Source organism: Theileria annulata, chromosome 1, assembly GCF_000003225.4.
Source record: "Theileria annulata chromosome 1, complete sequence, *** SEQUENCING IN PROGRESS ***".
NCBI lineage: Eukaryota > Apicomplexa > Aconoidasida > Piroplasmida > Theileriidae > Theileria > Theileria annulata.
This window is the reverse complement of record NC_011129.2, coordinates 590,261-613,636: the sequence shown is the minus strand read 5'-3', so window position 1 is coordinate 613,636 and position 23,376 is coordinate 590,261. Positions and strand designations below refer to the sequence as shown.

Genomic DNA, 23,376 nt, shown 5'->3' with positions numbered 1-23,376 from the left:
AATGTATTGAATATGTCCCAGGAATCTGAACTCGATCCCACTCCTCATTGGATCTGCTCTTTAGAGGATGAATTAGGCTCATTAATCTGGGTAACACTAAGAGATGACACTTTTTACGTCGGTTTATTTAAAAGCTTTGACCAGTTCGGAAATATAGTCATTACAGATGCTGTTAAAAAAATTGTATTAAACGATAAAAAGTCATTTTCAGATATATACTGTGGTATGTAAATTATATATATAATTAATTGAATGCTTATGAATATTAATGAAATAATGGTTAATTAGGTTACACGGTTATTAGAGGGGAGAGTATATCATATTTTTGTGCACTTGATGTTATTTTGTATCTTAACCTGTTTAATTATGAAAAATTAGTTGACAAATCGTTGGTTAAAAAATTGTACAGTATCGCTAAAGTAAGAGGAGTTCATAGTTCAATGAAGTTTGATGTAGTTTTAAATTATATACCAATTGAGGAAGCTTTGAAGTTAGAGAAGATGGAAAACGATGCTAAAGGTTACACTAAATTGTCAATAGATGACATTGTGGCCAATGAATAAACTTTAATAAATATAATATAGTCTTATAAAGTTCATTATGAATACATAATTATCTTATGGTATAGATCATTGTAATAAATGAATATGAATAACTAGGAAAATAATAAAAAATTTTAATTGTAGAAAACCTAGTATAGATACTTTTAATGAATTGATATTTGTAGAATTATGGGTAATATATATGTTGTGCCTTATTTATTTTATAGTAACTAATTTCTGTATAATTTCATCATTGTTTCAAACTAGCAATTTTTGTAGTATAATGTTGTAATATTTAATTATTTAGTCTTTTTTTGTAAATGACCTCAACTGTATACCGAGGAGAGCTTCTCTTAACACAGGAGGAATCTAATGATTTTAACAGGGTAAATTACATAATAAATCCATAAATCAGAACCCATTTTTTAACTCTGATTTTTAATAATGTTTAGACACTCGAAAATGCCTGTTTGAAGATATACGGGCTCCAGACTCCATTCATTCCATGGAGAATGTCCCCAATTGACCAGCCAATCAGAGCCCATACACCCTCATCAATATCCCTCGCAACAGTTCTGAGAGAACTCGATGCTACGGTATTTTCAACAAATTTATTTCCTAAATTTTAATCAATTTTAGATTGATCCTGCTGAGATCATAAAACAGCCACTTAACAGAAGGTAAATTAATATATACCACAATTAAACAAATAATTAAATATTTTTATTATAACATTATATAATTATGTAAATAATAATGTTTTTAGATCAAGTTTTAAGTTAGAACCTACGCCATCACCTCGGCCTACAGCACCACCATCACCTAAAAAACCTGAAGTTAAGCCTGAGGTTAAGAAAAGACCAAATTTTGTTCTGGATGAGAAGATCGAGTATGATGTTGACTCAGACTTTTATAAATTGCTGAATCCACCCGAGGACAAGCTCCAAGAACTGCCAGAATGGGCCAGGAAAATCCACAAGATTCTGAGAGAAGTTTGCTACCAACCTTACGCCAAGCCCTTTTTGAAATATTTTAAAAAGAAAACCCCAGATGAGGTAAATATTACTGAAAATCCACAACCTGACCCTAAGCCGAAGAAACCTGAAAAGGCTGATGACCTTGATTTCGATGATCTCAGTGATGACTTACATGATATTCTAATGGACATAGATAATGATGCCAATAATCCAGTTAAGGATGGCCAAGAAGATAAGATGGAACTTGATTCTGACCTTGTCACGCCTAAACACGTCGACAACTATGTTAAAATTGACACTATATTCTCAGTTGAGAATACCACAGATTCATTTAACACTGAAGATTTAAACACTCTAAACCATACCACAAATGATCAAAACAACAAACCAGTTAATAAAGATTTTATGGAACATGATACACAGCCTAATAATGAATTTACTAATACTCAGCCTAATAGTGAATCTGTAAATACACAGAATCATGAACCTGTTACGGTAGTGGATGTTGAGGGTGAACCTAAAGAATGGAACATTGAGAACATTTTAGAGTCTCTGCTGATGAATGAGTTTGAAAATTCATCGAAGGTGTTCAGCTTAGTTTATATGTTTTTGGTCAGACAGTTCAAGGTGATACCCCCAGGTACTCTTGACTGGATGTGTGCACAGGATATGTCAAATAAACTTGACCAGCTGAGAATTCAAGAGGGTTTGTTGGATTCTGAGAAGCTTCACTCATTTCCTGATGAAACTGTTGATCAGCCTATTCCACAGCCAGTTCCTGAGCCTCCTTTGGAGGTCAAAAAGCCCAGGACATCGATGGAGGACTTTGAACATGAAATTTCCCTAATCAATAAAAGTGATGATTACAATTCTACCATTTCACTTCCAGGTTAAATTCATGTTACTGTTAATTATTTAACTACTAATTAATTAATTAACTTACTACCATCTATTCAATTAACTATTGTCTAAAAATATTAAAAAATTGTTTAGAAGTTAAGATTATAACTGATGAAGAACGTATGGAGTTTTATAATAACGTGATGGAGCTGGACCAGGAATACCAACTTGAGGTAATTTTATAAAATATAATTCCATGTTAATGCCATTTTAGCTGTTCACGGTGTTTGAACATGCCGCAGTTTGGAAAATTGTCGGAAACGGAGAAATTGAGCTGGATGACAGGAACACAGACCCTAAGATATACAGGTACAATAGATAGATAAAATATTTTCCTAGGGGAATGATAAAGTGGGTTAAAGAAAAGAAAAAGGTCGCGACGACATTGCAGGAGCCGGAGATGGACCTGTCAAAAATGACTTCAGAGATAGCAGTCTGATTAACACATATTTTAATTTGCTACATTAGTCTTTAAATTAGACATAGGTGTTATACAGATTTGTGAAAGTGTGTACGAACCCGAGAATCACTTCTTGAGATGTTTTTCCCAAAAAGGATCCTTCATGAAAATGTCAAGCCTTTGGCGAGAGTAATCCTCAAAATCAAAGTCTAAATTCGACAAACAACTCTGTAAAGCCCCCCAAAGACCTAAATAATTTTGTAAACCAAGTTATATGTTGTTAGTGAGTAAAAAGATGAGTGTTATACCCCAAAGGAGATGAGAGGCGAGGAAGAACGGCTCTATTTCGGAAACCATCTCATCCACACAGTCCTCTGAATGGAGAACGTGGATTTGACCACAAAAGTCTTCGAGGCTTGGCCTCCATTCGATAATATCATATTTTAGATATTCCCTAATAAAGTCTCTCCTCATGTCTTCATTTGGAAACAAATCCCTATTGATGTTGTTACCCATATACTCATTCAGGTGATTCGATATGTCAAAGGCGCGTTCCATGCAACAGCAATATTCGAAATCGATAAATCGCACATGGTCTAATAATCATACAGATAAATGAATCAATGTATAACTATTTTAGTTGGCATTTAAATAAATGTGTATTTGAATACCGTCAGGTTTGAGAATGATGTTTCCAGCTAATAAATCTGCATGGCAGAGAACGAGGGGAGAGTTTTTACTGTTACAAATTTCCTCAAGTATAGGGATTTTCTAAGTTAATAATTAATGAAAGGAACAAAATTGGGAAATAAATTAAAATTCAATAATACATTTTCTATAGCTCGTAAGTCTACGCCTGTGATAGATTTGTTCATTTTCTTCATATATTTTTTGGCAAGTCTATGGTATTTCCAAACTGTGGGCCAAAGTTCAGACTTTGGCTTTCCGTCGCCCTAATAAAATTAATCAAAGAAAAACGAACTCCGTGAATCAGTTTACTCATCTCGCCGTCCATAGAGATCGAGTGAAGTTTCTTGAGATTTTGAGCAATTTGGACCATATAATTCGAGTTGTAAAGGTCGTATTCAGTTAGGTTCCTGCCTTCAATCCACTCCTCAATTAGTCCCCCCTACACAAAATTAATTAAATTTAAATTACCTTAAAGTAGCAATAAATTGATTTGCCAATCTGAAATTTGGAAAGAAGCTCATGGATATAGTGTTCACGGTTCCTGTCGACCATCTTGGATGAACTGGCACCTAAGCGAAAATTATCAACAAATAAACTAAAATTTAATTTTACAATAAACATATGAATATTTTCTTACCGAAAACACGAACGACAACAGTCTTTTTATTAAGGATGTTGGTAACCTTGTAAAGACTATTTGTAATACCTTCACCAAGACGTTCAACTGTTAAATTGTTATATATGTTGTGATCTTTGGGAGAATTGGAATTTTTATTTACGTATGGTTGAAGGCCAAGTTGATTAGGAACTAGCTTTATGCAATAGTCTATACAGTCCTCAGCACTCATGGAAATGGAGTCAGTTTCATCTTCTTCTGACTCATCGGTGTATAAATCCTCAGGATAACCCCTAATGGATTTAATAGAGGGCGTTCTAGAGGAATTAGGACGCATTATGTAAAATGAACATAAAGTTTAGAAAACAGGGTGGACAATATTAATATAATATACAGAATTTTATATATTCATTAGATAAATATATTAGAAAATTAATACAAAATAATTGTTAATAAACAAAATTTAGTTTATGTTTGTCTTGTAGATTCCCACATATACACATGGATACACTCTACACGACAATAATCGACAAATTAATAACTCATCGAACCCCAATAAAATTTAATCTACAAAAACATCTCATTTATTTCCATAACTTTGTTTTCTCAATTTTATTTTAATTTTTATTATTATTTTCCCCTTCAATTACAAGATCCGCTTCTCAACCACTAATCCACTAATTTCATTTGTAAAATTGTTTTTATCATTATTTTATCTTTGAATTTCTACTAATAATTATTTTGTAGCGGTCTTTATTGATTTTGAAACAATGTATCTCTCTAGTTCATAAATCGTATCTTCGTTGGTGTTTCTGTTCTTCATTTTAACATCTCTAATCATGTTCTTGACAACTTTCTAAAGAATTTTGACCTTACACATTCTTACCTGTAACAGGTCAGTTGATAGTAACTCTACGGCAGTGAGTCTGTATCTTAGGTCGTGGAACATCATTGACCGGTAAAGAGCATTTAATTCCCTCGAATACCTAGGAGGCAAATCCGGAACCTATGCCATTATTATTACCTTTGTGTATGTGTATTTATTACCTTTCGTTCATTTATTAGTCTTGTTAGTTCTACTATTCCCTTTGCGTCGTGAAACGGTGTTCTAAATGTGCAGAGCTCATATAATATACAGCCGAGGGCCCAAATGTCGGAGGGGAAACCATAATTAAGTCCCTAAACATATTTAATAGGCTAAAGACTAACATTAACAAGTTCAGGACTGAAGTAGTAGGGTGTGCCAATGAGTGTACTTGCGTTATCACAAGTTCTATTGAGTGATTTACTCACCCCGAAATCACATATCTTCAAGTTTTTATTAGAGTCGATTAAAATATTTAAAGTCTTAAGGTCTGAAGGTTTTTATATATTTACTTTGTGTGAAAACAATTACCTCTGTGAAGGGTGTATCTTTTATGAAGGAACTTTAGTGCTGAGAGGAGCTGAACAAGCCATATTAGTATCCTTTCTTCACGTATTGGCTTGTTCATCTTTCTTCTGTATCCGATATATTTGTGTAAATCACCCCCTAACATACATTAAACTAAACATCATTACCTTTGCAATACTCTGTTAAAATGCACAGATACTTCCCGTCAATGTAACTGTGAATGTACTTCACAATGAACGGGTGGTTTATTTTCGAAATTATCTAAAAATTATCATCGCTAAACTCTTACCTCAATTTCGTTAAGACATAATTGACGCTCAAAATCCGATAAAAGACCAATGTTGAACCTTTTCCTCACAACACTAAAGACATTAATGTTCTGTGGGTTAGTTAAGACTTACTAGTTTCCTTCGTTGTCACAAATTAAATCTGTGTTCCCATAGGGCCCCTCACATAATGATTTTACGACCCTGAAATTCCTATCAATTTTATTTTCATCCAACGCCTAAAATAAAATATTAATTCCCTCACATAATATTTATTTTAATTAACTTACCAGATCGCTTATTTTGGCCATTTTAACTAGGTGTATCACTTGATCTATTGCTCAGTGTGTAAAATTATTTATATCCAAGAACACATTTTGTCGAGATATTTGTATAAAGTTCGTATATACAAATCTAAATTACAAATCTTAAATATAATTTACATAAATCAAAATTTTTGTTTTTATATTGATGTGATCGTATCAATCTCACATGACTCTGTTTGTATATATAACTATATTTGAAATCAGAATAAAATCAATAACTTAATGCTTTTATTTTTATTAATTAAATTTAGATGACGGACCCCGAATTACCAGTTGAATCAGCGGTTCTCATATGCTTTTAAACACAATGACTCCAAACATCGGATTCTACTATAATCAACTATTTTTTACACAAATTTCACTGGTAAATTACCTTATTAATAAAAAATCTTCAATTTTAAACAATTTAACAAAATTACCAACTTCGCTCTCTCCCTAAGTTGTATGAGCCATGTCAACAACGGCTACACATTCAATAAATAAAAAAATTAATTAATACATATTTATTCATATGTGTTTATAATAAATTACTGCTGAGTTGAGCTACATTGTATTGTAGATGTTAAATCAATATTTTACAGGATCCTTGTTAGCTAATAAAGAGAGGTAAGTCGGACATGTCGCCGTATTTATTCCTGAGCGTGGCCTGCTTCTTCAATTGCTCATTGCAAAAGTTGGGAATGTCGCGATTGTGCTCGCGAACAAGGTCACATAGAGCCCCGTCAAGAGCTAGTGAAGTGTTCAAGAGGCAGTTGGAAATAGAATTTTGAGGCTCATTAGGCTCCAGATCCGAAAGAGTAGAAACTGAAGCAAGGTCGTCCCTGTCAATCTCATTGCTTAGCTGATGTAAATAAGTGGTCAAATCCATCTTTGACCTTGTGAGATCTAGAGGATCAAAGAGGTTCTTGAACACCGTTGAACTTTTAATGCTCGAGGACATACGAGACAAAAGACCCGGCCTTTCCTCCTTAAGACCATTTCCAGATAAAAGACCCAGACTGTCAAAAAGCTGTAAGATAAGTTGAGTGGATGATTCGTTAACGTCGAGTTCAACCTCTACGATGTATTGAAAAGGAGTAAATAGTTGATAATTAAGATAAATATGTAAATCAAACCGGCTTCGCCCATGTGCGATTTAACGTTTCTGAGGAAACATTTGAAGTGAGTCTCGTCGTCATTTCCGATATACGGCTGTAAAACCAACTCTTTATCTGGCATTTGAGAACTTGAAAAGGACCTCACCTCCGTTAAAGATGATGTTAACCTTTTAATTGTCTCTTCGATTTGTTTCTTCATTTCAGTTTTATCACTCTCTTCATCTTCTGACATGCTCACTACCATATTCAGGTTATTTTGGACCTCTTGCACGTCTGGGTTCTCATCAAACAGTTTCAGCAAGTTATTCCACTTCTCAACTGTTTTTCTCAAATCTTCCGGCTTCTCTTTCCCTAAATTTTCATACTGCTGATCTGAATTTGTACTCTCTTGATCGTTTGATTTATTTTTCATATAGTAGGTTTCATCTGAGGAATTTGACGGTGATGTGTTAGCATAAGACTCTTCATCGTAGGTCGTTGAGCCTTCCTGGTTCAAGAGTGCTTGGTGGTCAAACACATCTGAGTCTGTAACTAGTGACTGGTCATCTGCTGTGTTTGTGGTAGTGGTTGCTCTGAGGTCAGAAGGCGATTTTGGGTTACTTACGTACTTGTTCGGTGAGCGGAGGCACACGCAGGACGGCATTTTATTTCTGAATGCAGCAATCAGATGTGTAGTTGGATGTTAATATTGGAATAAACAGCGTGAATAGATTAAATCAGAATTCTAAATCAAGAATAAATATTAGTGCCTAAAGGCGGTTCAATTTAAAACATTAAATATAAAATAAACTATTAATGTCAAGATTAGGGTAGTTGTGGCATTAAAAACTGGGCATGTAACATAAGTTATAATTTCGGGAGCATTCCTCTATTTTATAACACATTTGATTAAAATTCAAAATACTGTACATCATCTAAATATTTAGAGTGAATTAAAATTTGTATGTGGTATTTTCCTGTATAGACTGCCTGATCTGGCCCTCCATGACTTTATCACAAAAGTCCTCAAATCCCTTCATCTCTCATTTTTCTTCCCATAATTCTAATTTCTAATGTTTCTTCTTTAGTTTTATTGAATTCATGCATTACACATGCTTCATTTATCAATCTCGACCATTAGTCTAGTATACAACACTCAAACAGCTATTTATCTACTTAATAAAATATATAGATAATTTTATTTATATATACATAATTTAATGTGAAAAAAATTAAACACGTCGATTAGACTTTAAAAAGCTAGGTGTGGTTTATGGAATGGAGGGGTCCCACTCTGACAGACTTGATTAATTTACACATAATGATTAGCTCGCCTGTTTGAGTACCTTGATGGCCTCGTCGATTTTGGCCTTGAGCTGGTCATTATCTTCGAGTAGCTGAAGGAGTTCGTGGTTGTCGATTTCCAGCATCATTCCAGTGATTTTTCCGGCGAGGTCTGGGTTATCTCTGGCGATGATTGGGAATAGTCTTTCTCCAATCATCTGTTTCTGCATTGCTACGTCGTCCACTTGTACGTTTCCGTTAACTACGTACTGTGGGTGCATTGGCATTTCCCTGTTTCGCGCTTGAGGTGTGAATTTGAATGCGCTCACTGGCGGCATTTGGTGTTGGTGTGACTTTGGGTTATTATTATCTCGCCTTATTCCTACTGCTCCTGGCACCATGTTAGTTGGCACTCCCATATTCCCGGGCAACACGTGAGGCATGTTCGGTGGTACTACGTGGTGAGTCAAGTTCCCGTGAACGCCCATGTTACCTGAGGCCACCACGTGTGCCATGCTTGGGGGCACCACTGATGGGTAGTGTGGGATATTGCTCGGAATGTTTGCACTACTCATGGGCGACATGTTACGTGCATTTCCTGCTGATGGTGCCTTGGCTGCCACGTTCCTCACTGGGTAGTTAGCATATGAATTGACTGGTGGGAAGTTTGCGTTATAGTTTGGTGGATAATTGTTAGCCTGTGGGTTATTGGTTGTGAAGTTGGGTGGGAACTTTTTGTTAGGTCCTGCCACACTGTTTGGGAATGATGGAGCTGGGAATGGTCTTGGATAATAGAGTGATTGCGAGGGGAGTTCACTGAAGAGCACATCCCGCGAATGAGGCTCGAAGCTTCTTCGCTGTTGCATCCTCATCATCCTCTGATCTCTCTTCTCAGCCAATCCCACATACAGTGGCTTACCCTTTACCAATTTCAGGTGCATAGCTGCTATTGCTTTTGTTGCCTCCTGCGGATTAGTGAAGCAAACAAAGCCGAAACCACGCGAATGGTTATTAGCGTCAAGCATGACCTTACTACTGGTAATTGTGCCGAAAGGCTTAAAAAGCTCTCCTAGTGACTCGTCGTCAAATGAGTCGTCCAGGTTCTTGATGTACAGGTTACTCGTCACGCGCTTATCTTCCTGACCCATTGACGAGTTGTTGAACTGGGCACGAAGAAGATTCTGACGTTTTGCCTTGTCCTGGTGAGGGCACACTAGCAATGGCTCAGACGACTCATCTAGCTTCAAATCGTTCAATGTGTTAACTACTTCCTTCGCTACTTCTGGCTCCTTGTAGTTAACAAATGCAAAACGTCTTCCTTTAGAATCCTCCTTAAGCATCATGCTTGTGATTTCGCCGTACTTTTCGAGGAATTGTCTTAAAGCTTCTTCGTTCCAGTCTGCTGGGAAGTTTCTCACATACAGGTTTGTGAATACTTCCTCTCCTTCACGGTCTTGCTTTCTCAAAAAAGGCGCTACTTCCACCCTCTTTCCTCCAATTAGCATTCCGTTTACTTTTTCTATCGCTTCACGGGCGCTTTCTTCGTTTTCGTAGTGTACAAATCCGTAGCGCTTGGACGCTCCGGATGCGTCAACTGCCACTTTACAGCTAAGGATTGGTCCGAAGTGTGAAAATGTGTCGTACAGGCTCTTTGTGTCTATGCTCTTGTCCAGGTTCTTCACGAATATGTTTCCTGCTCCTGAACGGCGCAATGATGGGTCTCTGTTACTCCACATTATTCTTGTCGGGTGTCCCTTAATTTCAATGTAGTTCAAAGATTCCAAAGCTGCCTCTGCGTCCTGTGTGCTGTAGTAATTAACGTATGCGTAGCCTAGTGATTTACGTGTTACTGAGTCTCTGCATACTCTTATCGAGGCTACGGGTCCCACCGTGTTAAATACTTCGTACAAAACTGCCTCAGTCACATCAGGTTTCAAGTCTCCTACGTACAGGCTTGCTGATGAGAATACCTGGGTGTCCCTCATGGGCATCATCATTAAGTTCTCAGAGGGGACGGATTTGACAGTCGAAGCCATGTTGGATGAACTTTAGAAAACCATAAATATTTAAAATGATGTTAGAAAGTGTAGAATCAGTCGAAATAGAAAAAAATCAAATAAAAAAGATCGATAGCAACCGAATGAATTAAAATAATGTCCAAGCACTAAACTAATTTGGGAAAAAAGTTAGTAAATGAGAAGATATCCAACGGAATGATGTTGTTTATAGTAAAATGTAGAGATCTCCGTGTTATTTTAAATAGAATCAATTTAAATCATTCAAATAGAATTGTTATATCGAAAACAAACAAATATGAGTGGATAAACACCTAACTTCTTTATTTAATTTTTTTTCACCTTTTTTTTATTATATATATGTATTTTCACAATCTAGAAATGGATGATCATTATGTTTTTGATCTATTATGTGTATAGGGGGTGGGGGGGACTATATCATTTATCGGGCATATCGTTAAAAAGATCTTGAAAATGGCCTACCGGTTAACATATTCAAATTATTTATATGAATTCATCCAATCTCTAATTAACTTCGATGACCTATCTGGATCCTAAGCCTTCTTCTACCTAAACAGATTAATTATTAGGAATCTCATTCTTATTGTCAGCTTCCTCCCTTTACTCAATGTAAATAATATTCATTTTCCCTTTTTAAAACTAATCATACTGTAGGGAGTCTTCTGATATCCAGAAGGTTGATAATTTAGATTATTGTCTTAAAAATCTTATCGCAATTGACGCCACTCCCACATCTACCGACTTATTATACGACGAGAAGTTAGATATATCTCTATCAATTATTTATTCATATAATTTACACTAATTTCCATATTTATTGTGTTTTTTCACATTTCTTTATTAATTTAATTAAATCATCAATTTTGTTTACACATTTATACAATTTTATTTTTTCTCTATTGAAATTTATTTTTTAGTTTATTAAAATTGTCTTGTGAAAATGCTCAGCTTTTGGTTAATAAGATTTTCGGTTTGGAACGGACAATTACTTCAGATGGAGTTTTTGCTGACCTTCCATCAAATGATGAAATAGTTATGCCCAGAGTATTTCCACTACCAAAGCCTAGAGAAAAAACCAGATGGGAGAAGTTCGCAGGTTAGTAACCAATTAAATGAATATTTCAGAGATGAAGGGAATTAAGAAGAGGAAAAGGTCGAGAAAGGTCTTTGATCCCACTGTTAATGACTGGGTACCCCGTTGGGGTTACAAATCAATAAAGAAAAATAAAGTTAACAGGCCTCCAATAATGGAAGTTAAGCCAGGTAATATGACATTAGAATATTATTTTATGGTATCTCAAAACAAATTTAGGTGATGACGATAATGTGCTCGATGTTGAGTCTGCTAAAAGATCATTAGTGAAGATGAAACAAAAGATGAGAGAGGTATTTTTAGTAGGATAAATTAATTTTTAGCTTCGAAATAAAATGGAACAAAATTCTCCAAAAGATTCAAAATCACAATTGAAAAAAACACTTCAAAGGTATAAATACATTAATTATATATAAAAAATATTATAATATAAAATTGTACTAATGATTAATTTAAAGAGTTAAAGAATCAACAAAGGGTTGTGGTAAGCATGGAAAAGTAAAGGGGAAAACCAAGGTTTCAATTAAGAGAAAACCAGTAATACAGTCATTAAAATCTGAGAAGGATTCATATCTCTCCAGTATTAAGAAATTAAACTTGTAAATACAATTTTCTTGATAATGTATTATATAAATTTTCAACTGTTTTATTTAGTTTGTTTTACTTAATACCCGACTTGGGTATAATTAAATGTAATAATTATACAATAAAAGAAATTTATTGGTGAAATTGATTTTGGGAGTTAGCAGTTTTTTATTTAAATTTAGTCTTGTAAAATAAAGTTACCATGAAATCAAGTCTAATCAGTCCGGTATGTGTAAACATACTGAAGAATATAAAATACCCACCCTTCAGGAAAAATATTAGATATTATACAACTACATTAATGACTAAATATGCTCGGTTTCATGAATTTCAAACCTTTCGAAACCCTAACTTGAGACTTTACTCAACTGTTGAAGATTCCAAGTCGTCGGAACAAAAATCTACCAAAGATTCCAATGAAGAACCTGATTTAGATGAAGAAAATGGTAGGGAGGAAACAAATTTGTCTCCAGAAGAGCTTCTGAACCAAGAGAACGAGCTGCTCAAACAGGTTAGTTCTACCGTAATCTTGTATAAAACACATTATACTTGTGTTTTCAATAACAAAATCATATTAAGTATTTATCTCTAGAGTTTATTTTAAAATTTTTTAGAAGTTGAGTACATTGGAAACTAAGCTGAAGGAGTTGGAGTTGAAGTATAAAATGAGTTTGAGCAATTGTGATAACTTGTGTAAGATTCATAAGAAAGAGTTGGAAAACACAAAGGTTTATGCAGTAACGGAGTTTGCGAAGGGGTTGTTGGAGGTTGCCGATACCTTTGAATTGGCCCTAAAGCACTTGGGAGAGTCCGACCCCAAAAAATCAACAGAAGATTTTGTTGACGGAATTAAAATGACAGAAGCCATGCTTCACCAGACTTTTGAGAAGTTTGGAATTAAGAAATATGAAAGCATGATGGAGGACTTTGATCCTCAAATCCATGAGGCAATGTTTGAAGTCAAAGACAATGACTCACATAATAAGGTAGTACAAGTTGTTAAAAACGGATATACAATAAGTGGTCGTGTTTTAAGACCAGCTAAAGTTGGTGTTTCTAAACGTCAATAAAAAGGTTATAATGTAGTAAACTGTATATACACCTTTATACATATTTTAATTGATGATATATACACTTGTATATTGAACATGGTATAAACAGAAATTAGAGTAAATTGTATTACTAAAATATAAAGAGATTAAAAGTAAAAAATAATGAAAGATACTAAATTATCATATCTACTTTGGGTGGGAGAGCGTTTTCGTTGGGAAGTCCGTCTTTAAATGATTCACAATAGTCTCTGCCTGTAATCATTAGACGTTGCTGTTTACCGAAAAGGCCTGGATTTACACCCTCCTGTAGCCTATGACGGTCATGTGACTCTTGAGTTAAAATAGTGACCTTAGATCCTGGGTAAACTCTATTTATCAAGTATCTCAGGTAGCATTTAATTCCATACTTGTGCCTGATGGGCCCGTAATAAAGAAAAGAAAAGTGGCCCAACTTTGCGCCAATGATCCTCAAAACTCCACAATTTCTATCATTAAAAACTTTGTAGACTGTTTTTATCTTGTCAAACTCGGCAGGGTCAATGTCAATACCACCACATGCGGTCTCTGGACTAGTGTGAATATCCTCAGTATCACCCAATCCCTCCTCAGTCCTATAGGGTAACTCACCCTGTCCTGGAACATGATACCTGAAAAAAATATATAAAATCAATATTGTAAATAGTATATAAAATATTATAATTTATGTGTGTATAAATAAATATAACTAAAACAAGTTGTATAGTAGGATGAAACGTGTTTTGGGCCAGTCTATTGGCATATTCATAGTTCAATGTAACATTGGCACGAACTGGGCCTCGTTCAAATGCCTGGTGTATTTTACGCCTAGGACCACGCTTAGGTGAATCATCGAATAGTGGATATGCCCAAATCATATACAAATTAGTATTGAACTTGGGGAGCTTAGTTCTAGTTATAAACCCATTTATAGTCAAAACTTCTAGGAATATTCCAATGAAAATTACAATTTTCATATATTCCTTAACATGGTTAATGTTGGTTTAATTAAACAGCTTCCAAAAAAACAAATACCATATACAAAAGATCAAATTTTCATAATATTTATTTTAAAATGTGTAATAAAATTAAAAACTAATATGAATAAATTTAAGGAATCTCATGGGGTATTAATATGAACTAACTATAAAGTTTATAGATTGTTTAGGATTGTAATTGGATTTAAATAGTGCCAATCATCTCCTATGATAATTGCATTTATGTAAATTTGCAGTTTAGTTGGGCCAATATTGTAAAATATGGGTATTTGTCAAAAAAATTGATTTAATAGTAGAATCATAAATAAAATATCAATAAACACTTTTAAATACCATTTATTGGATTTGTACTTTATTTTAACAAATCTTTTATCCATTTCAGAAACAGTTGGTACAACATCTGTAAAGAATTATATATTAACTATCGTAATAAGTTTAATTAAAAATGAAGCTGGTCAGATTCCTTATGAAACTTGCCAACGAATCAGTGACAGTTGAGCTTAAAAATGGAACAGTACTCACTGGAACAGTGATTGGCATAGACATATCAATGAACACTCACCTCAAGAACGTGAAGGTTGTTAATAAAGGCTCCGATGGGAAGGAAGGGACAAATGTGGTTGTTTTGGACCATCTTACAGTTAGGGGTAACAATATACGCTACTTCATTTTGTCAGATAGCATTCCCTTGGACACCCTTTTGATAGATGACACACCAGTGCAAAAGCCCAGTAAAACAAAGTTTAGTTCCATAAGGGGTAGAGGTCGAGGAAGAGGTGGTCCACCAAGGGGAAGAGGAAGATTTGGAGGCCAAAGAAAATGATTTTCCTAAATTATTTAATTTCAATTTAATCTGTTTTCAAATATTTTCATAAAACTCTTGACTAAACATTAAAATATTTACAATAAATTTATATATAATTGATTCCACAATATTCAGTTTATATTTAATATAAATTTGGTGATATTTTACTATTTTTATCTTGAGAGTGATTCTATTTATTTGTTGGGGATTTAATTTATAATTAATCAGATTCTTTCTTTTGTATTATTTAAAAATATTAATTTAAAGTTATAATATAATTTTATAGTTTGTTATATAAATTTAGAATTTAATTCTAAATTAAATATTTATTAAATTACAATTTATAAGAATATGTAATTTGATTAGTATAAAGTTATGATTTAAGATTAGTTTAAAATGTTTCGGAGATTATTTAATCCTCGATTCTCCAATAATATCCTCACCAGATATCGCAATAATACCTTCGGAAGCTTTAATTCTAGTGAATTTGCAAAGCCATCAAATCCAGTTAACTCATCGGTTTGTCTGAGTAGTAGATTTTTTTCCTCGGATTCGTTCATGCAGACTGTTTTAAAGCAGGTAAAGAAGGATTTGGAGAAGGACAAGAGCCTACAGGAAGCCATGGAGAAGCTGGAAAGCGAGTCTCAGATATCTGAGAAGATTTCAAGGATTTCAGAATACTTTGAGAAAACAAGAGATTTCAGTAAGGACTGTATTAATAAGATTTCTGAGACCAAGAACTCCAAGATTGTTAGGAACTGCCTCGATTCAGGTACTTTAAAACCATTAAATAGTTTTCAGCCAAGAGCATTGCGGTGGGATTTGATAGAGTTTCCAGTTACTTATATGACGAAAAGGGACATGCGAAAAGGATCAGAACTAAAATGAAACTTAACAAACGGAAACCTGAGTCATCTAAGCCTGAGAATGAAAGTGTGGTAACTGAGCCTAACGACTCTGGAAATGATACCCCTGATAACTCACTAGTCCTTGCAAAGGAATCTGTTTGGGACAGATTTGGCAGTAAGATCCGTGATATGCCATTTTTATACGAATTTTTCGGTAACCTTAATTTTCTCAGTTAATTTAATGTTCTCAGTTAATTTGCTCAGTTAATATTCAGTATAAAAATGTGTAGAGAATCCTATAATATCAAAGTTATTTGGAGATACAAGTTTGGCCTCTGCTCTTCGTGAGATGAAGAGACTTGACCCATCCTTTAATTTACCAGACCTCGTTGAACTTGTTGAACATGTAATTGCTCCTCATGTTGTAGAGTCATATCTCAAAGGTGATGGTGAAGCTTTAAAATTGGTAACTACACAAATATACTGAATAAATATACTACAATAATTAATTAGAATATACTAAATATAGTACAGTAAATAAATATTTATTGAATAAATATTAGCACTGTGGAGAAGTCGCATTTAATATATTGAACACATCAATAAAGGAGCGGAATTTACAGAAACTTGTACTTGACCCTTCAATTCTAATATTGAAGAATGTAGAACTAAAAGGTAATAAATTGGTGGTAGCAATTTATTATAGGAGGTATGAAGGTGAAGGAAGGCGACCCCTGGCTAATATTCAACTTTACAACTCAACAAATAAACTGCCTAAGAGATACCAAGGGGAAAGTTTGTGCAGGTAATTGTGATGTAATATATTACGTATTAGGTCAAATTGATGATATTAGAGAAGTGGTGTATTCAATTGCTATTTCAAGGCATCCAAACCCTTTCGAAAATTTAGAATACCCATACATGGTAATACAGTATATATACACTAAACAAATTACGATATTAATGTAAAATTTGTAGGTTAATGAAATTGCAATAATTAGTAATAGACCATGCTGGTAACTAAGTTGGCTGTGCCGTAGGTGTAAAATTAACATCACGGTTTCTGTAAATTATTAATTTATATTAATAGAATATATATTTGATAGAATATATATTTGATAGAATATATAACTATTGGTGAAAGTTACTTTAATTGTTTCTCATATTCCATTTGTCGTTGAAAGTGTTGTCTAGGAGTCACTGCTATACGTTTATTTACAACAATTGAAACGGTTTCAATAATACCTATAAAAATTATTGGAGAGATGACTTACTTAAAAGAACGCCGCCAATAAAGGCATTTCTGGAGGCATTTTTTAATCCTCCCCTAAGTGCTAGAACACCTCCAGTGACAAAGCCACTGAAAATAGCATTCCAATGATCTTCCTTATTACGAAGAGCCTGGAAGGTACAGTCGAAGGTTGAAAATGTGCCTCCCCAAATGGCAAAATTACCACCGAGAACAGGGGATTTTGAACTCGCAGTATATAGAGCATTTTTTAAAATCAAACCTCTGGGAGAATTCTTGGCGCCAGCAATAAAATGCCAAAGAAATCCACCAACGGAACCCATACCGAAGGCTCCACCCATGTCTTCAACAATCCTGTCAGGACAAGGCTGCCTAGATATATCACGACCTTGCATTAGAGTTTATTTGTGGATTTTTAAAGAAATAAGAAGAGTATGGATAAAATTAAAATTAATATTTGGAAAGTTTGATAATAATATAATAAATACTATTTTAAGATAAAAAAATAAATTAAGATTTAAAACATTAATAATGGAAATATTTAATAATAAAACTACATTATGCGATTTTAAAATTTTTAATTTTATTATAGAAAATTATGGGTTGGTATAAATAACAGGATTACCTTATAATGATTAAATAGATTCATAAATTAAACTAAATATACATTAATTATGAATGTAAAATAATTGTTATATTTTAAAATACTTTTTTTAAATAAATATTGTGTCAAGATTCTAATTTTTAATCAAACACTTTGATATAAATATTATAAACTGTACAATTATAAACATGTTAATAATTTTACATGAGAACAATTTTAGTATTACTAAAATAAAACTAAAATGTCTAACCTTGACGCTGATTTGGATGATATAGTCAGATCATACCTATCTACACATGACATATATAAACAAAATTCATATCGCAATAGTATACTTCTATCAGCAAATAGATCAGGAACAACAAATTTTATCAAAATTCTCAATAATATATACGAAGAGGTATGTAAAGTAGTTTTCATAATACAATAGGGAGATGACCCAGTAGATCGCAAAAATGTATTAAATCTATTATATGAAGTTGTATCAAGAACAGAACAACTTTTCGACACAAAAGCTGTTTTAGAATTGTTATTGAAATTCCTAAAATTAACAATATGTGTTCAATTATCACTGTCTACAATGAGAGCAATGATCGAGAGACATTCAAATTCCGAACCAACATTTTATGAAAATGTACAAGAATTCCATGAAGTAGTATCGCATAAAAAGATTTCAGAGTATCCACAAAAGTGTAGAATGGATTATTTGTACATTTCGGATTATCTGGTAGACCTGTTCATTTCAAAGAAGATAGATAAAATAAACCTCAAACTCATCTGTGATGAGGTGTCTGGAGAAAGAGATCCAAGAAACATACTTGTGATGTTCAATTTGATATCGAAATTAGCAAGTGTAGCCGGAACGGATGAGGATTTCGAGTACATTTCAAGGACAATTTCAGTTTATTATCCAATTCAGTTTGAACCGCCTGAAAATGACACCATCAAAATAACTCCATTACAGTTAAAGAAATCACTCCTCTCATGTTTCATGTCGTCTCATAAGCTGGGACCATATTCAATGGAGATTTTAATGGACTCATTATACTCAGAATTTAGCCTGAGTCTTAATTATACATCAGTGATCTCAGACACTCTGTATTTTCTTACAGCTTGTAAACCAGTTTATCAAGACTGTTTTAATAATTTTGTAGGCCAATTGATACAAATCATGAAAATTGAACTTTTAGATAATAAATTATTAGAACCGACTGGACCAAGTGATATTCCCAGTGAGTTGTACGAATGTGAAGAATTGGATCAATTGAATTTATCGAAAGTGAAGGAGATAGGATCAAAATATTATAGAACTTGGAATTTTGTAGATGAAAAAGTAAAATTATTTGGTGAAATAATGAGATTATTCGTAGAAACTATACATGAAGCGAATGATTTGATTGACGAATTCCTTAAACTGATAGCTGGAAATTTGTACTCGAATAACTCTGTAGGATATTTGGTGGATATTATGTGTGAGAATCCGAAAGTGCATAATAAAGTCATAGAATTCATAATTGTTCCAGTGCTCAAGAATATTAATGGAGCTGAAACTTGTGATGTTAATGATGTACTGAATATTTTGGTCATGTTTATTATGCCCAAGATACTCATTAACTGTGAATCACAAATATCTAATTCCAAGTTAATAGAGTCTCTATTATGCTTAGTTGATCCAGAAATTAAGTCAAAAGATAAATTGGATTATGAATTGGATACACAAAGAAATGTACAATATTTAAAGCTTTTAGCACTGTCCTCATGTATCATAGATGATAAAATTGTAGAAAAACTGGTTCCATTTCTACTAGATAAGATCTTTCCTTCCCAATACAATATTGATTTGACGGATCAGGAATTTGATAAATCACCCACTAAGGATGAGGAATTGTATTTTTTGGAATGCTTAATATGTTTATATAAATGCCATAATAAGAAGAATGTTAAAATTTTAAGGTCCCTAAACTCTATTTGTTCTAAAGTTACCGAGAGTTATGATTTTCATAAATCTTTGTCAAGAATGTCATATATTAATAGAAATGGAAGACAAATTAACATATTAAATAAAATGTGTGGACTTTTCAAATCAGTTTTGGAACAAACAGGAGAGGATTCTTTGGACCAAGTATCACAAGATTCTTTAGAACAAGTATCACATTCTTTGGAAAATACTTCAGACAATTTATTGTTCCAGTTAGTTGTAAAGATTTTAATTATATTATTCAAGTCATTGAAATGTTTGATTGGGTTTAAAATGGTATTGGACTCAGTAAATGAAGAGGACGTGAGTGATATGTTCATTTCATACTCAAGTTTGATCCCATGTGCATTTGAAAATGGTTGTAGAGAACTGGTGTTAAAACTATATACTAAAGAACAATTATTAAAAGATCTTAAAAACCTAATTCTCCTGTATAAAGACTCATTTTATAATGATGAGAAGAATATTATTCGGGTTATATTCTTAACGTCAAGTGTTCCAAGGATTATAAAATACCTTAATGAAGCTGTGGAATCAGATTTCAAATTTCTAAACACAGATTTCACATTTTTAAATACAGATTTTAGGTTCCTTAATGTTTATTTGAATAAATATAAAGAAGATCTAAAAATACAATTGAATTGTGGAAATGAGTTGTTTTCAAGTGGATTGGAGCTAATGAATTTAGAGTCGGACTTGATCTGTGGAGGATACTTTAAAGACTTTGAAAAGTTAAGATCGTTTTCCTATTTCAACGGGTCACTGCTGGTAAAATATGGTTTGAATAGGTACAAATTTGATCTTGCGGATTTAATAAGTAAGATCAAATTACTTGAAAATTATAGAGTTAAGAACCTTGAATATGAAGATTTGTTCCTATTAATCGTGCCAATATCAATAAACAGAGTTAAACCGATAATTAAATACCAACTAATTGATATTAGGAAAACATACCAAGATGAAGTAAGTGGATCTGATGAAAAATTATTGGAATTCTTGAAGAATAAGATAAAGGAAGATACTAATTTGGTACCAAATTATCAGGAAAACTTGAGTGACATTTCAAAAATTGAACTATATATAGTATTAATATCAATAATGCTAAATAAAGGCGAGAATATTGAAGTTGAATCCATTAATATGATAATCGAGGGTATTAACGAAATTTTATCAATGTTTAAAGAAATTAAATCTAATAATGGAGAACAAAATAGTTTGGAATGGGAACTAACAAGAGAATATGTACATTGGTGTTTTGACAAGTATTTAATGTGCCTACAGCAGTTACTCTATGGAGTTGTATCAAGAGATTCAGTTAAAGAAAGACATGAATATTTTGGACAAGATTTTGATAATGTATTGGAGGAATTGATCAATGTGTATGAAATCAATCAGGTCCCGTTCAGTAGAATTTTAACAATTTTGATAACAAACTCAGTGATGAAAATTAGTGGATTGGAAATTTATACAAAACAAAAGGTGAGAACACTTGATAATATTATTAATTTAGTTAATTAAGCTGTCGAAGGTGTTTTTGGGTGATGTTAACAAGAAGGTGAGGAATATCGCAGTCTCCTGTAGACAAAAGTGGATGAGCACTCTCCAATAGTCAACACAACAAGTTCTGAAAATCAGTCTGTACAATATTTAACAAATAATTTCAATAAACTTAAATGTAGTATAATAAATGTATTATATTTTATTACATGGCTAAGCATCCATCATATTCATTTAGCCTGGATTCCAAAACACTCTTCAGTACATCCGAAGGTATAAATATATTTAACCAAAAAACTATAATGTAGATAATTAAATATTGTAAATTGTTCTAATAATAAATTAATGGATTAGATGAACAGAATTATGATTTGATGTCGGAAAAACTGTGGAAGGATAGGAGTTTCCTTAAATGTGTTAAATCATTATCAAAATATATAGTAATTCCAAAGAGTAAACTGGAGAATTTGTCCAGAAATTTAGTTCCAGCAGAGTTACAGATTCAAGCATTGCTTGAAATATTGAGTAACCAGAAACTACATTACAATAACCCGCTAAAATATGATAAATCAAGTGCAACTAGAAGCTGTTACCTAAAGTCGCTGGGACTAGACTTGACACTTGAACTAGATCAACTAATTGACGAGTCTGGAACATCATTTGAACACCTAAAGGTTCCACAGTACTGGACATATATGCTTCCGGCCAGGTACATTGAGGCGAAACATAATTTGGATACTGACTTTAAGACATTAGTTTCAAAGTCATTTAAACTATTACATAAATACTGGCAGGTATAGCGAGACTTTATTGTAATCTTTAGTACTAAATTTAGTCAATTGATGCCCAAAGATCATAGACTCTGTAGAAATCTGGTCTTATATCTGATGATGGAGATGTGACATTTGAAGTTGAGCAGAAGTTCAATACAATAGCAAAAAACACAATTGGAAAGAATATCGGATGTGTGTCTACACCTTACTTACCCATTGGAGGATATAGCATTTTAAAAAGATTTGGAACACTCTTTAAAAGACCAAGCCCATTCACAGTCAACTGTGATTCCGGCACATATGTGTGTAATAATTTACCTTCATTCCCATTCCTCTTTAAAGTCAAGCAGACTCTTGATAAATATGGTAATTCACGCCTCATTAAAATGTGTTAGGAGTGGCGGTGGTTAGAAATGTATTCTCCAAGGACCAAATCCGTGAAATCAAGTCCAAACTACACATTAAATCCACATTGGTAATCGTACACAATTATATATAAATACATCCATTGCTATTTAGGCTAGAGAAAATGTATTCAAGATTCTAGAAAAGGACCCAAATGTGTCAGCGCTTAAATATACAAGAGGTTGGTACAATTTGCCACATCATCTCTTTAGGGAGGATTAACTGTGTAATTAGAGGAACAAGTTTCAATGAATATTTATCACCAATTCAGTCGTTTTGGATGCCGTTTGTATACTATTTAATGAAAAGGGATAGGTATTGACTAATTTTATAAATCACTTTAGGAGAATATTTCTATCGAACGTACAGCTTATATCTTCTGGTATTCTCTAATTATGAATATATAAATTGTATTAAATGGGTTTGGGTAGATTCCATGAGTTATGTTGAGCCATGGCATAGAGAAAATAAAAGATCTGGGATCAATATTGTAGTACCACTTCAGGATACAAATAAAGTTAATGGAAGAATGCAATTTCTACCTGGAACACATGTAAGTATTAATTATAACCCATCAATATCTTAGAATGAACCATCAAGACTAAATCCATACACTTGTGGTAATGAAATGATTGATATAACTAATTTTAGGTCCGGTCGGCGTTGACTTGAATGAGGGTGACGTATTAATATATAACTCAAGTGTACTTCATAGAAATACAAGTTAGTTTAAAACTCAAATTCTTAATTTAAATTAGTAAATGAAAGTAATGTGTGTCAGTCAATGGTAGTTTTTACCTATGATCACGTAGATACACCTCCACCAGGTCAAGGTAATTTACTAAACGACCAATATAATTTAGGAGTTGTAAAATATTTTTTCGATAACTATTATGGAAACGCTATAGTTAATTTAAACTATTTATGTAAAAATATAAAATTTAAGTAATATGGAAGGTGACTGGGGA

At 33.1% G+C, this 23,376-nt stretch overlaps 15 protein-coding genes across 15 annotated transcripts, besides 6 other annotated features; 8 read left to right on the top strand and 7 right to left on the bottom strand.

Moving 5' to 3' along the window:
• Positions 1-12: 12 nt before the first annotated feature.
• Positions 13-563, top strand: TA06515 (uncharacterized protein; the record flags this gene model as incomplete). The annotated part of the gene is made up of 2 exons (XM_948741.1): positions 13-223; positions 289-563. The coding sequence occupies 2 exons, from the start codon at positions 13-15 to the stop codon at positions 561-563; spliced, it is 486 nt and encodes a 161-aa protein (XP_953834.1).
• A 299-nt stretch (positions 564-862) lies between these two features.
• On the top strand, positions 863-2,858 carry TA06520 (uncharacterized protein; the record flags this gene model as incomplete). The annotated part of the gene is made up of 7 exons (XM_948740.1): positions 863-928; positions 995-1,138; positions 1,182-1,222; positions 1,309-2,408; positions 2,513-2,592; positions 2,634-2,728; positions 2,759-2,858. 7 exons carry the CDS (start codon positions 863-865, stop codon positions 2,856-2,858), a joined length of 1,626 nt encoding a protein of 541 aa, XP_953833.1.
• An 87-nt stretch (positions 2,859-2,945) lies between these two features.
• Positions 2,946-4,462, bottom strand: TA06525 (choline/ethanolamine kinase, putative; the record flags this gene model as incomplete). Its single annotated transcript, XM_948739.1, has 7 exons — positions 2,946-3,067; positions 3,128-3,415; positions 3,491-3,590; positions 3,617-3,772; positions 3,802-3,948; positions 3,978-4,078; positions 4,147-4,462. 7 exons carry the CDS (start codon positions 4,460-4,462, stop codon positions 2,946-2,948), a joined length of 1,230 nt encoding a protein of 409 aa, XP_953832.1.
• A 399-nt stretch (positions 4,463-4,861) lies between these two features.
• On the bottom strand, positions 4,862-5,663 carry TA06530 (protein kinase, putative; the record flags this gene model as incomplete). The annotated part of the gene is made up of 5 exons (XM_948738.1): positions 4,862-4,981; positions 5,012-5,131; positions 5,173-5,304; positions 5,335-5,480; positions 5,522-5,663. The coding sequence occupies 5 exons, from the start codon at positions 5,661-5,663 to the stop codon at positions 4,862-4,864; spliced, it is 660 nt and encodes a 219-aa protein (XP_953831.1).
• A 255-nt stretch (positions 5,664-5,918) lies between these two features.
• Positions 5,919-6,095, bottom strand: TA06535 (uncharacterized protein; the record flags this gene model as incomplete). The annotated part of the gene is made up of 2 exons (XM_948737.1): positions 5,919-6,023; positions 6,075-6,095. 2 exons carry the CDS (start codon positions 6,093-6,095, stop codon positions 5,919-5,921), a joined length of 126 nt encoding a protein of 41 aa, XP_953830.1.
• A 604-nt stretch (positions 6,096-6,699) lies between these two features.
• TA06540 (uncharacterized protein) lies at positions 6,700-7,850 on the bottom strand (the record flags this gene model as incomplete). The annotated part of the gene is made up of 2 exons (XM_948736.1): positions 6,700-7,166; positions 7,226-7,850. The coding sequence occupies 2 exons, from the start codon at positions 7,848-7,850 to the stop codon at positions 6,700-6,702; spliced, it is 1,092 nt and encodes a 363-aa protein (XP_953829.1).
• Positions 7,851-8,511: 661 nt separating this feature from the next.
• On the bottom strand, positions 8,512-10,506 carry TA06545 (polyadenylate (poly(A)) binding protein, putative; the record flags this gene model as incomplete). Its single annotated transcript, XM_948735.1, has 1 exon — positions 8,512-10,506. The coding sequence occupies one exon, from the start codon at positions 10,504-10,506 to the stop codon at positions 8,512-8,514; it is 1,995 nt and encodes a 664-aa protein (XP_953828.1).
• Positions 10,507-10,959: 453 nt separating this feature from the next.
• TA06550 (ribosome biogenesis regulatory protein, putative) lies at positions 10,960-12,202 on the top strand (the record flags this gene model as incomplete). The annotated part of the gene is made up of 7 exons (XM_948734.1): positions 10,960-10,970; positions 11,161-11,265; positions 11,424-11,602; positions 11,632-11,769; positions 11,819-11,892; positions 11,923-11,990; positions 12,058-12,202. The coding sequence occupies 7 exons, from the start codon at positions 10,960-10,962 to the stop codon at positions 12,200-12,202; spliced, it is 720 nt and encodes a 239-aa protein (XP_953827.1).
• A 184-nt stretch (positions 12,203-12,386) lies between these two features.
• Positions 12,387-13,254, top strand: TA06555 (co-chaperone (GrpE); the record flags this gene model as incomplete). The annotated part of the gene is made up of 2 exons (XM_948733.1): positions 12,387-12,695; positions 12,799-13,254. 2 exons carry the CDS (start codon positions 12,387-12,389, stop codon positions 13,252-13,254), a joined length of 765 nt encoding a protein of 254 aa, XP_953826.1.
• A 154-nt stretch (positions 13,255-13,408) lies between these two features.
• Positions 13,409-14,228, bottom strand: TA06560 (uncharacterized protein; the record flags this gene model as incomplete). Its single annotated transcript, XM_948732.1, has 2 exons — positions 13,409-13,883; positions 13,990-14,228. 2 exons carry the CDS (start codon positions 14,226-14,228, stop codon positions 13,409-13,411), a joined length of 714 nt encoding a protein of 237 aa, XP_953825.1.
• Positions 14,175-14,228: a sequence feature (Signal peptide predicted for TA06560 by SignalP 2.0 HMM (Signal peptide probability 0.716, signal anchor probability 0.000) with cleavage site probability 0.404 between residues 18 and 19).
• A 466-nt stretch (positions 14,229-14,694) lies between these two features.
• Positions 14,695-15,072, top strand: TA06565 (small ribonucleoprotein D1, putative; the record flags this gene model as incomplete). Its single annotated transcript, XM_948731.1, has 1 exon — positions 14,695-15,072. The coding sequence occupies one exon, from the start codon at positions 14,695-14,697 to the stop codon at positions 15,070-15,072; it is 378 nt and encodes a 125-aa protein (XP_953824.1).
• Positions 15,073-15,450: 378 nt separating this feature from the next.
• On the top strand, positions 15,451-16,871 carry TA06570 (mitochondrial inner membrane subunit, putative; the record flags this gene model as incomplete). The annotated part of the gene is made up of 5 exons (XM_948730.1): positions 15,451-15,826; positions 15,856-16,116; positions 16,193-16,368; positions 16,466-16,577; positions 16,609-16,871. The coding sequence occupies 5 exons, from the start codon at positions 15,451-15,453 to the stop codon at positions 16,869-16,871; spliced, it is 1,188 nt and encodes a 395-aa protein (XP_953823.1).
• Positions 16,872-17,046: 175 nt separating this feature from the next.
• Positions 17,047-17,546, bottom strand: TA06575 (mitochondrial import inner membrane translocase Tim17 subunit, putative; the record flags this gene model as incomplete). Its single annotated transcript, XM_948729.1, has 2 exons — positions 17,047-17,147; positions 17,177-17,546. The coding sequence occupies 2 exons, from the start codon at positions 17,544-17,546 to the stop codon at positions 17,047-17,049; spliced, it is 471 nt and encodes a 156-aa protein (XP_953822.1).
• Positions 17,101-17,147: a sequence feature (4 probable transmembrane helices predicted for TA06575 by TMHMM2.0 at aa 20-37, 61-83, 90-107 and 117-139).
• Positions 17,177-17,198: a sequence feature (4 probable transmembrane helices predicted for TA06575 by TMHMM2.0 at aa 20-37, 61-83, 90-107 and 117-139).
• Positions 17,226-17,279: a sequence feature (4 probable transmembrane helices predicted for TA06575 by TMHMM2.0 at aa 20-37, 61-83, 90-107 and 117-139).
• Positions 17,298-17,366: a sequence feature (4 probable transmembrane helices predicted for TA06575 by TMHMM2.0 at aa 20-37, 61-83, 90-107 and 117-139).
• Positions 17,436-17,489: a sequence feature (4 probable transmembrane helices predicted for TA06575 by TMHMM2.0 at aa 20-37, 61-83, 90-107 and 117-139).
• Positions 17,547-17,996: 450 nt separating the features above from the next.
• On the top strand, positions 17,997-21,251 carry TA06585 (uncharacterized protein; the record flags this gene model as incomplete). Its single annotated transcript, XM_948728.1, has 2 exons — positions 17,997-18,155; positions 18,186-21,251. 2 exons carry the CDS (start codon positions 17,997-17,999, stop codon positions 21,249-21,251), a joined length of 3,225 nt encoding a protein of 1,074 aa, XP_953821.1.
• A 188-nt stretch (positions 21,252-21,439) lies between these two features.
• On the top strand, positions 21,440-23,357 carry TA06590 (uncharacterized protein; the record flags this gene model as incomplete). Its single annotated transcript, XM_948727.1, has 9 exons — positions 21,440-21,503; positions 21,585-22,024; positions 22,099-22,369; positions 22,399-22,478; positions 22,551-22,723; positions 22,778-22,961; positions 22,995-23,028; positions 23,060-23,131; positions 23,167-23,357. 9 exons carry the CDS (start codon positions 21,440-21,442, stop codon positions 23,355-23,357), a joined length of 1,509 nt encoding a protein of 502 aa, XP_953820.1.
• Between the last annotated feature and the right edge of the window lie 19 nt (positions 23,358-23,376).